General features: G+C 40.6%; 1 protein-coding gene across 16 annotated transcripts in view; it reads right to left on the bottom strand.

Annotated features, from left to right (window-relative positions):
• The window catches only part of LOC135106514 (multiple PDZ domain protein-like), a 456,199-nt gene that overhangs the window by 340,133 nt on the left and 103,566 nt on the right, over positions 1-12,500 (bottom strand). For all 16 annotated transcript variants that reach the window (XM_064015606.1, XM_064015607.1, XM_064015610.1 and 13 more), the window contains one exon: positions 10,969-11,221. In XM_064015606.1, coding sequence (XP_063871676.1) covers positions 10,969-11,221 — 253 coding nt within the window. The remainder of the gene's footprint in view (positions 1-10,968; positions 11,222-12,500) is intronic.

Genomic DNA, 12,500 nt, shown 5'->3' with positions numbered 1-12,500 from the left:
AAATGGAAAGGAAGGAATGAGAAGAGAAGACAAGAGAAGGGAAAAGAGAATAAAAGAGAAGAGCAGAGAGGAGAATGAAGGGAATTGTATACAAGAGGGAAGGGTGGGAGGGAGGGAGGGATAAAGCGTACAAACAAGGGCAAGATAAGAGAGAAGAGGGGTGAGGAGAGGAATGAGAGGAGTAATATAGGGGAGAGGAAGGGAGAGCAGAGCATGTGTGGGCTGATGCTGAGTGGATGGATGTTGGTTTATGGGAATAATTACGCGTTTCGAGTGGAATGTAATGAAGAGGATAGCGTGGTGGATAAGTGGAGAGCACACACACACATACACATACACACACACACACACACACACACACACACACACACACACACACACACACAAGTGGGTGTACATAATAACCGGCGAGTAAATTAATGTTATAAATGAGTAAGAGAGAGAGAGAGAGAGAGAGAGAGAGAGAGAGAGAGAGAGAGAGAGAGAGAGAGAGAGAGAGAGAGAGAGAGAGAGAGAGAGAGAGAGAGAGAGAGAGAGAGATGGAAAATAAAACGAACATTAACAACATCCACATATAAAAGTGAATATATTCATGGAAATACAAAAAAAAAAAAAAAATACATACATACATACATACATACATACATACATACATACATACACACACACACACGCACATACATACACTTTAACGTATGCATAAGTGGGAAAGTGGAAAAATGTTATAAAGGGAAGGGAGAAGAATAGATAACAGACGTTGCAGGAATTTTTGATGAAAGTTACCGTGAATTATACAAAGGTACAGACGAGGAAAGTTCACCACTGTGCAAACTAATCAAGGATCCACTCACTATTATAAGGATACAGGAGAGAAACAGCGACTGTGTAGGAGATACGTAAACATGAGTCAAGAGGTCGTTGTGTTGCATACTTATGAAGGGGAAAATTGTATAATGTGTAGATAATCATGAATACAAGAAGGAAGGTGGAGGAAGTAGAAGACAAGAATACCAAATAAATACAAATACGAAAGAAAGATGACGAGTATTCATAAATGTAAAAAAAAAAAATAAGGTAGAAGGTGAAGATAATCATGAACACGAGAGGGAAGATTGAGAAAGTGTAAAGTACATGAATAAAAATAAGAGAGAGTGAAATGTTTGTAAATTCAAATACAAGAAAGAAAACCCTGAGTAGTCATGAATAACAAATGCAAAAATAAAATACAATAATCATGAATACAAGAAGGGAGATGGAAAAAGCATAGAGTACACGAATAATAATAATGAGAGAGAGAGAGAGAGAGAGAGAGAGAGAGAGAGAGAGAGAGAGAGAGAGAGAGAGAGAGAGAGAGAGAGAGAGAGAGAGAGAGAGAGAGAGAGAGAGACTAAAATGTATATCAAACAACACGCAAAGAGAGACCGAGTACAAAGGCAAGGTACAACTGAAGCTACATATAGTGAACCTTGATTACCTAACACAGGAGGGAAATACAAAGAGCAAAGTACAAATCAACATAGCTACTGAGGCAAAAGACACCTTATAGAATATGCATAGACACTAAATAAGGCACATTCGAGAATAGACAGAGCACTGGTGGCTTTAGATGACATGAATAACACAAAGGGAAGATGAGGGTGCTGTACATCACCATATATACAAAAGGAAGGAAGGGAATGAGAGACGTCTTGTGTAGAATATGGAATTGAATAAGGAAGATCACACGATGATAAGAGACCATAATAAGAACATTACACAAATTTATGGATGGATGGGAATGACAGGGGGAAAATAGATGGGTATGTTTTTATAATGGGGAAATATTACGTGTAGGCCTGATGGCTTCTTGCAGCTTCCCTTATGTTCATATTAAGGGATCTATATTTGATAACCTATTCCTATTGTGAACGTCTATCTATCTCCTCATGCCAGCCTTGTAGAATATGCATAGGTGTAGAATAAGGAAGATTAGGTAATATAGAAAAATTGCACATTATTAATTGACATGGTGTAGGGTTTCCTAACTAGTCAGCCCTCCATCCACCTCACCGTGTAGGATTACGTACAGATTATGTATATCTGTAGAATAAGGATGATTGGATATGTATCGTATTCAGAGATGCAAACTATGTGCCATTTCTCCCTTAATCTATAGAGCTCCTCCTCTTCCTCTTGTTTCCTCCTCCTTGCCCTCCCAGGTGCAATATAATAAAATACAACCAACATCCTTTCCCTTATATCAATTTTCAAGTTAGATTTACATAGTTATGCAATATTAATGAACCCATATCACTTAACTTGCAAAACCTGTCATCACCTGTGCCTCCCTGACCTCCTAGACCCAACGTAAAACAACACAACTTAAATCCTTTCCCTTACACCGAATTCAACTAAGACTTATGGCAATGCAATATTAATGAAACCCATATGATAACTTGCCTCACTTGTCATCGCCCGTCCCTCCTTGTCCCTGTAGAGTCTAGACACGATATTAAACAACACAACTTATATACTTTCCTTTGCACCAAATTCAAGGAAGAGTTATATGGTTAAGTAATATTAGTAAACCTATATTACTTTAACCTGCCTCACTTGTCATCACCATTTTACCGCAGTGTGCCCGATTACCGCAACACACGCTTTGCACCCCCCACCCCATCCCCCAACATGACCCCATCACCACTGTAAGCTCCCATGAACTCATAAAACACACTGCCAGGCGTTACGTGTTAAAAATTAATACGGCCCATCACCACCGCATGCTAATTAACCCTGAGCATCCCTATAATTACGGTATTAATTAGCCCAACGCGCAATTTGGTCCAATCAAAGGTCAATTTAACACAGCTAATTACCGCCTCTAGGGGGAGATTAGGCGTGGCAGGGAGGTAGAGGGAGACAAGTAAATATGGAATAAGCAAGAGGAGGAATATAACATTATAAATGGCAAGGATGTGATAAGAGATAAGTAAGAAAATACCAATGCTAAGAAAAAGAAAGATTTGAAATGAAGGGAAAAATTAAACGTGACAGGGAAGTGGAGAGACGCAGATAAATATGGAGTAAGCAAGAGGAAGATTAGAAGTGGCAAGGATGTGATAACGTAGACAATTAAATACCCATGTTAAGAGAAAGTGGAAGGGGAGGGAAAGATTTGGAGTAGCAGAGAAAAGAAGGGAAATAAATAAAAATAGTTAAAAATAGTAAAAATGCGATAAGAGGGAAAGTGGCAAGGCAGTGATGAAAGATAAGTAAACTGAGAATAGACAAGAGGAAGGATGTAAGTGATAAAGAAATGGAAACAAAACAATAAGCAAGAATAAAAAGAAAGATAGGAAGCGGCTATGAGTTTAGAAAAATTAATAAGTACGAGGTTAGTATATGCATTGTGTGAAGAAATAAAAAAAGTTAATAGATAATGTAAAAATAGCATAAATAACATGAAATTAGAGCATGATGTAAAAAAATGAACAGGAGGAAAATAAAATGATGTAAAAAAACTATAAAAAGATAAGTGAATAAAAGGTGCAAAAAAATATAAAAAGTAAAATAAACAACACCAAAATGATAAAAAGAAACTAAATAAATTATACAAACAATGATAAACTAAGTAATTGAATATATGGCGCAATTTTGAATACTAAACAAAAACCACAAAAAGAAAATGAAAAAAAAAATAAATAAAAAATCCAGTAATATCATAACTGGTCACAACTTCAAAGAGAATCTGACACTCGTTACGTTACGGATGTGAATAAAAAGAATAAATAAATAAACACTAAACCAAATAAAAAAAAAAAAACGCACCGGACAAAGGCTCTTACACACACACACACACACACACACACACACACACACACACACACACACACACACACTACAAAACCCACTAAAAAAATACACATACATAACAAAAAATACGATGAAAAAAAACACGAAAGCCTCAACAAAACAAACAAACATAGAGAAATATGATGAATTACCACCATTACATAAAAGACAATAAAAATAATAACACAAAGGGAACAGAATAAAAGAAATAATAACACGAACAAGGTCAAAAAAAAAAAAAAAATAACAAAAGATTAACGGAAGGACAAGAGACAGAAAGGAAGTCAAACAATACAGGTGAGGGAAAACAAAAGACAATCAACAGGTAGGACGAAACAAAACACGATACAAACAAAGCACAATAGTTCTTAATGACACGGATGAACGTATTACGGAGGAGGAGGAGGAGGAGGAGGAGGAGGAGGAGGAGGAGGAGGAGGAGGAGGAGGAGGAGGAGGAGGAGGAGGAGGACATCATAAGCTTGTAAGGCGATTAGTGACCCCCCACTTGTGATCCAGAAAAGGAAGAGATAAAGGAGAGGGAAAAGGAGAGGGAGAGGGAGAGAGAGAGAGGGAGAGGAAGTAAAGACAGAAGAAACCAGAACGACACGGAAAACTAGAGCGAAGAGGAAGCGACTGTAGGAAAAAAAAAGGAAGACGAAGAAAGGAGAAGATGAAGAAGGGAAGCAAGGAAGGCCAAGAAGAGAAGAAGAGAAGGAAAATGAAAGGAAGTAAGATATCAAAAAGGAAAATAAGAGAAGAGGACGAGAAAGAGGAAAGAAACTGGAGGAAACAGAGCTAGAGAAAGATTAGAATGAAATGAACAAACCAGAGGAAAAATAGTGGAAACATGCCAAGAAACACGAGGAGAAATGGACCAGAAGAAAAGGGAATGGAGGAGAAAGTAATCGAGGAAAGTGGGAGAGGAAATGAAAGGAAAGAGACAGAGAGAGAGACAAAAAAAAAAAAATAGACACAAGATAGGTCAAGAGGGAGAGTAGGGAGATGAGGCGTGGAAATAAAGTAAGATGGAATGGAAGGGAAGGGAGAGGAAATAAGAGAGATGAAAGTATACGGAATAGAGGAGAAGAAAAGTTTGGATACAAGCAAGAGGGGAAAAAAAAAATCCAAAGTGAGAAAAGAAATGAAATAGTTTTAAAAGACAATATTGGTTACATTTCTTTTCCTGTCCTCTGATTCTTCGACTTTAACTTTCTCTCTCTCTCTCTCTCTCTCTCTCTCTCTCTCTCTCTCTCTCTCTCTGGTGGTCGCTTAAACATTTGTATTGCCGACACCGATTTCAACATACTGACAACACCACCGGTAACAACATTACAGTAATAACAATAATAACAGAAGTGATAGTTATAATAATAGTAATAATAATAATAATAATAATAATAATAATAATAATAATAATAATAATAATAATAATAATAATAATAATAATAATAACACTAGCAAAGTAAATATTCAGCATAAGAAAGAATGCAGATGAGAGAGAGAGAGAGAGAGAGAGAGAGAGAGAGAGAGAGAGAGAGAGAGAGAGAGAGAGAGAGAGAGAGAGAGACTTTCCTCCACTTCAAGAAATACCGAGAAAGTCGCCACCAGTAGACTGATTCCTCGCCTTTAATTTCTCTTTTCTTTTTTTGTTTTGCTTTGACTCTCTCTCTCTCTCTCTCTCTCTCTCTCTCTCTCTCTCTCTCTCTCTCTCTCTCTCTCTCTCTCTCTCTCTCTCTCTCTCCTCTTCCAGCGCCATATTTTGAAGCCACGTTGCCGCCATCTTTGTGCGGACGCCACTGGTCAGTTGTTAGTCTCAGCCAATAATACTTCGTCTCTCTGAACGCCCGATAAGCAACTCAATTTCTTCCCTGACTCTTCCATTGTGTGTGTGTGTGTGTGTGTGTGTGTGTGTGTGTGTGTGTGTGTGTGTGTGTGTGTAAGAGCCATCATCATTCTCTGTCATAAATCATCGGCCATTACTAAAACACACACATACACACACACACACACACACACACACACACACACACACACACACACACATACACACACATTAGTAATCTCCAATAAGACAGACAACAAAGAAGAGGAAATTCCAGTTATGCATCAATTTCAGACACTGCAAACAACAATGAATCAACTAATATCTTTTTTTTTTGTGGGGGCTCCTCAACATCAACGTCATAATTATTGGCGGCGCAAGGAAAATAGTAACAGCAACTTGATTCAATTTAATTCTAACTGATAGTAAGACATTCATTTCAGGCACAACAAACAGTAGCTGACAGGTTTCTAATATTTTTTGGGGGGCACTGCAACATAGGTGACATAATTATTGGCGGCACGAGCAAAATAGTAACACTGACCTGAGTTACTTACATCAAAATCTTTCACTCCCAGACATTCATTTCCCCAAACCCCCGTACAATTTTTCTCATATTTATTTCTGTACTAGAGTATGTTATATTTTCCTGTAGGCTAGGATATGTCAATTTAATCTTTTCTTCTCTCTTTACTCTCAGTCCATGCAAATCATAATTTCACACTGCTCTCAATGTTACCAAAATACGACCATACCAGTAAAAGAGTTAAGTCTAAGTGCACTAGTACTAAGACATCCACTTCAGACACAGCAAAAGATTAACAACAGTATTTCTGGGGGCTACAAGATGAGCGACACAAGTATTGGCGCTGCAAACAAAATAGCCACAGCAACCCGAGTTACTTTCATGATCTGTATAGCAGTGGTAGTAAAACATACACTTCATACACAACAAACAGCAAATGACTTATTAATAGCAGTTTTTTGGTCGATGCAACATTGTCATTAGTATTGACGCCGCGAGCAAAACAATTAGAGCAACTGGAGTTACTTTCATTACCTCTATGTGCGCTGGTAGTAAGATATCAAACACAGCAAACAGCAAATGACAGATTAACAGCATTTTTTGAGGAGCATAAGTATTGGCGCTATAAACAAAACAGCCACAGCAACACGAGCTACTTTTATCACCGCTCCGTGCGCTGGTGTGGCTTGCCGTGTGTGCCGTGCCGGGCTTGGGTTCGATGTAGGCAGCTTAGAGGTCAGTGCGTGAGTGATCTGGTACTGAGTGTCTCTTGTGGCGGTGGTGGAGCATAAGTATGTATCATTAAGTATACAATATTCTCAGTGCATTCTTTGCCACGATAGAAACTTCTCTTCCCTGTTGCAGCACAAATTTTTATCCCTCATAGTATATATATATATATATATATATATATATATATATATATATATATATATATATATATATATATATATATATATATATATATATATATATATAAAGGAAGGAAGAAAAAGAAAGAAAAAAAAATCTGTCCCTCATCCCTCAGTACGTTTATAATTCATTTTTTTAAAGGACTAAAAATATACACTAATTTTTTGGAAAGTTAAAGATCGAGTTAAAACTTAGAGCAGAGATGCAGATTGGCCGGGAAACTTTTACTGTCAAGTTCTGACCCGGAGGGAAAAAGTGGCTTAGCTCGAATAATGTCCACGTGGAGAAAAGGAAAAAAGAATAAGAAAAAATACACATCTATTTGAGCAACATGTGACGCATATTTTTGTGAGTATATTTTCCCTGTCCATCTCATCTGTAATTATGAGGTGAAAAGTTTTGACGCGATGACGAGTTATTAGCATGATTGCACAGTCCAGGGGAGAGGGGGAGGGAGAAGGGAAGTCGGCATACTACTTAAGCAAGGGCGGAGGAATAGCGGAGTGTTTAGTGGCGTGAGTGACGCTGACAGCTCTTTTGCGTAGAAAGTGAAGGTAAAACTCACCGCTATACAGGATGCAACACCTGCCCTCCCCACACACCTGTAGCTCTTTAACACACCTGTAGCACTTTAAATACCTGACTTTTTTGTACCTGTAAATCATCGGCATGCTTGATTACTTTTACCTGTTGCTCCAAAACACAGGTGTGACTCTTTAATACACCTGTTACTTATTAACTCTTTAGCACACACGTAGGATATAAACACACCAGGTTCCCTATATCTATAATTCCTTAAAACACCTACAACTTACTACCACAACTGTACAGCTCAAAAAATTTAGCTACATATACGTATCTTCTAAACACATCTGACATCCTGATCAACACCTGCATCACTCATTAACACACCTGTCCCTTCAACACACCTACAAGCACATATGCAACTCAATACGAGAGTCTCCTTAGCACATATTCACCCACATAAAATCCTGAGGAACGAAATAGGGCTCAATTTTTCAAACTTCGCTATCAAATTCAGTAGGAAAAGTTTGCAGTTAGGGACATAAATTTTGGATCCGAGACATTGCGGTGGTCGGCAAAGAAGGAGGAGAGGGAAGGGAGGGAGAGATAGATGAAGACGTGGAGGTATTGCTGACAAGGGAGGAGGAACGGAGGGAGGCAAGGAAGGAATGAGATAAAAGGGAGACTAGAAATAGGAGGGAAGAGACATAGCGCAAGAAATTGATCGGAGGAATTGTGAAAAAAGATGCATGTGTGTGTGTGTGTGTGTGTGTGAGGGGGTTGGTGGGTTGGTGTGCGCGTCAAGTCGTTTCGTTCAAGCAGCCGTTCGAAGCTTCAGTTACCACTTGCAAACTCGCTTCGAAATTCTTCAACTTTCGGGAACAATCTGAAGGAAATGGTTCGAGAGAATGAGAAGAGGATGAAGATGGTAAAGAGGAAGCATAGAAGGAATGGAAGGAAGGAAGGAAGGAAGGAAGGAAGGAAGGAAGGAAGGAAGGAAGGAAGGAAGGAAGGAAGGAAGGAAGGAAGGAAGGAAGAAGCAGAAGAGAAGGACACAATGTAATAGAAAGAACAACACCACCATCACCATTACTAAGGGCAGTAAAGAAAGAAGAAACTCAGAAGAAAAAGAGGAAGAGGTGGAAGAGAACGAGGACAAGGACGGAGAAGATGAAAAAAGGAAAAGGATGGCAAATCTTTACAAAGCCACCACCACCATCACCTCCTCCACCACCACCAGCACCAGCACCATCACCACGACCATTACTAAGAAGAACAGGAAGAAAGTAAAAAAAGGCAGAAGAAAGAGAAGGATGAGAACGAGGGAGATGATAAAAAAATAAAAGAATTTCAACATCACCATCACCAATACCAAAATCACCACATTAGAAAAGAAAAAGGAAAGAAGGGAAAATGTAGAAAATGGAAGAAGACAACGACAAGAAAAATGAAAAAAAGGAAAAGTATAATAAATCTTTTCAGCATTGCTGCTATCATCACTAATACCAAAATCACCACCACTATCAATAAAAGAAAAAAAAAACTGCAAGGAAGGAGGAAGAAATGTAGAAGGTGGGGAAGGAGGAAGGCAAGGACAAGGTACATGATGAAAAATAAAGAAAAAGGATACGTAGCAAATCTTAAAAAAAAAAAACACCACCACCACCACCACCACGACCACCACCACCACCACCACCACCAACAACAACAACAACAACAACAACAACAACAACACCAACAACAACAACACCTTCCCCTCCCACTATAACCACCTGCTTGTAACCTGTTGCCACCTAACGGAGCTTTTTTCACAAACAAACTTCACAGCTACACTTAAGCCTGCAACAACCACCACCACCTCCACCACCACCACCACCACCGCTGCCATCGCCACCGCCACGAAGACTAGCGAAGTGTTCACCTTTAGGGACCTCTAGCATTAAGGCGATTCTTCCCTGTAACTGTGACCCTTAAAAATAGACCATTGGGCGCCTCCTTCGAGATTTTTAGTAAGGGATATGACCGCCCTAAGAGACTCTTATTACGATCTCACTCTCTTTCTCTTTCTCGCTCTCTCCCGTTCTCTATTTTTGTATCTAGGTAATTAAAACACCGATTGCCGTTCACTCCGGCTCTCTCGGTCACAAGAATACTAAATAAATAAACAAAAATGTCACGTCAGGAAAAATTATCGTAAAACCTTTGAGATTCAGGTCAAGTGGGATGATGGTGCTGTCTTGTAGGTCTCTCTCTCTCTCTCTCTCTCTCTCTCTCTCTCTCTCTCTCTCTCTCTCTCTCTCTCTCTCTCTCTCTCTCTCTCTCTCTCTCTCTCTCTCTCTCAATGTTTCAAGTTCGCTAAGTTAAGAGAGACGAACAAGTCAACATCCTCCTCCTCCTGTGTGTGTGTGTGTGTGTGTGTGTGTGTGTGTGTGTGTGTGTGTGTGTGTGTGTGTGTGTGTGTGTGTGTGTGTGTGTGTGTGTGTGTGTGTGTGTGTGTGTGTGTGTGTGTGTGTAGGAGCGAACACAAGGGGGCTTTGGGCTTAAAATGTGTGCACGTGGGCTTATATGACGGGGCCGTGTGTCTCTTTGTCCTACAGAGGCGTGTACGTTCATATGCCGTGTATTGTGTGCGTATCCATGTACGTATGTATGTGTAAGCGTATCTACCTACCTGGATACGTACATGCATACAGACAGACAGACATATAATACAAGTGTCCTTACGAAACACGCGTTGCTTAAGTTAGTTGTTTTAATGTCAGGTAATTGTGTGTGTGTGTGTGTGTGTGTGTGTGTGTGTGTGTGTGTGTGTGTGTGTGTGTGTGTGTGTGTGTGTGTGTGTGTGTGTGTGTGTGTGTGTGTGTGTGTGTGTGTGTGTGTGTGTGTGTGTGTGTGTGTGTGTAGAAACAACGAACACATCATGTATTTTCGTATCTTTTTCATACATTTACACGTCACTGGTATGTGTAAGTCTTTATGTATGTATCTGGAGACATCTGTGTATCAAACTACAAACGAGTGAGCGTGTAAGGACCAGCCACGTACACACACTATATTTACACACCTACCTAACCACAGAGCACGCAAAGGAGCACGAAATGTATCCATGTATGCATCTATGTACGCAAATGAGATGTATGTAAGTGCAATGAAAACTAGACGTACCTTTCTCACACACGCAACTTCCTACAGTGTAAATGAAATAAAAAAAAAAAGAAAAAAGAAAAGGGATCTACATATAAGTGTATCCATGTATCTAGAAATAATGGAAAAAAATATGTATGTATGTATGTATGTATGTATGTATCCAAGTGTCTGTGTACATGCAAACAAACACCACCTGGACGTACCTTTCTCACATACGTATCCAGCAATAGTGATGCCGAGGCCCTGGTGGTCTTTGGTCACCTCCAGCTCAATGGTCTCCATCTCGGGCAGTCCCTCCTCGGCCAGCAGGCTCAGCTCCTCCTCGGTGTAGGTGCGCGTGGGGGCCTCCTCCTCAAGGGCGCCTCCGCAGGGCTCCTGGTGGGCGTCCGTCAGCGGGCCGCCTGCTCCCACGGGCGGAGAGAGCGACGAGGCAGACGACCCGCCCTCGCCCTCCACCTGACGAAGAAAACGGAGTGTGTCAGAGTGATGGAGAGGAACTTACCAGAGAGACCGCTGTAAAGGTTCATAGAAAATCGGGTTTATTCTTCAGGTCTTAAGGATTCATGTGGGTATTCATCGTTTTTTTTTTCTCTCTCTCTCAGTCTCCTCTCATTCTCATCTTTCTTTCATCTCCTTTTTCTTTCATCTCTTCCCCAGTAAGCCTTCGTGTAGAGAGGAGACCGAAGGCGTTTACATTCACTCTACAGAGGAACAAGTGAAGGGATGGGTGGGTTGGTAGCGTCTCTCTCTCTCTCTCTCTCTCTCTCTCTCTCTCTCTCTCTCTCTCTCTCTCTCTCTCTCTCTCTCTCTCTCTCTCTCTCTCGGCTGTTCTTGTGTATTTTTAGTTTTTAGTTCAGTGACAAAATTTATCGTGTCTATTCTCTCTCTCTCTCTCTCTCTCTCTCTCTCTCTCTCTCTCTCTCTCTCTCTCTCTCTCTCTCTCTCTCTCTCTCTCTCTCTCTCTCTCTCTCTCTCTATCTATCTATCTATCTATCTATCTATCTATCTATCTATCTATCTATCTACTTACCTAAAGGAGGACAAGAAACAGAAACAAGACGGCACAGGAAAGGCTCCGTCAGTATGCCAAGGCGACGCCTCGACACAGCCTCACTTGACCTCTCTCTCTCTCTCTCTCTCTCTCTCTCTCTCTCTCTCTCTCTCTCTCTCTCTCTCTCTCTCTCTCTCTCTCTCTCTCTCTCTCTCTCTCTCATTTGTATGTTTCCTTTTTCTTACCTGACTTTAGCACCGCCATTACTCTCTCTCTCTCTCTCTCTCTCTCTCTCTCTCTCTCTCTCTCTCTCTCTCTCTCTCTCTCTCTCTCTCTCTCTCTCTCTCTCTCTCTCTCTCTCTCTCTCTCTCTCTCTCTCTCTCTCTCACACACACACACACACACACACACACACACACACACACACACACACACACACACACACACACACACACACACCCCTTTGTGCTGTGACAAGGTGAGCCTCTACAGTGTGGGAGACGAAGGTGGGAGCAAGCGTCAGAGAGAGAGAGAGAGAGAGAGAGAGAGAGAGAGAGAGAGAGAGAGAGAGAGAGAGAGAGAGAGAGAGAGAGAGAGAGAGAGAGAGAGAGAGAGAGAGAGAGAGAGATAAAGGGTTGGAAGAGGATGGATGACTGACACAGAAATGTTGTAGGAGGAGGAGGAGGAGGAGGAGGAGGAGGAGGAGGAGAAATACAAAGGAATACAAAGGAAAGCCAAACAGCA

The sequence above is a fragment of the Scylla paramamosain genome, chromosome 13 (assembly GCF_035594125.1).
Source record: "Scylla paramamosain isolate STU-SP2022 chromosome 13, ASM3559412v1, whole genome shotgun sequence".
In the NCBI taxonomy this organism is placed as follows: domain Eukaryota; kingdom Metazoa; phylum Arthropoda; class Malacostraca; order Decapoda; family Portunidae; genus Scylla; species Scylla paramamosain.
The sequence above is the reverse complement of the archived record's forward strand: the minus strand, read 5'-3'. Positions and strand labels throughout refer to the sequence as shown.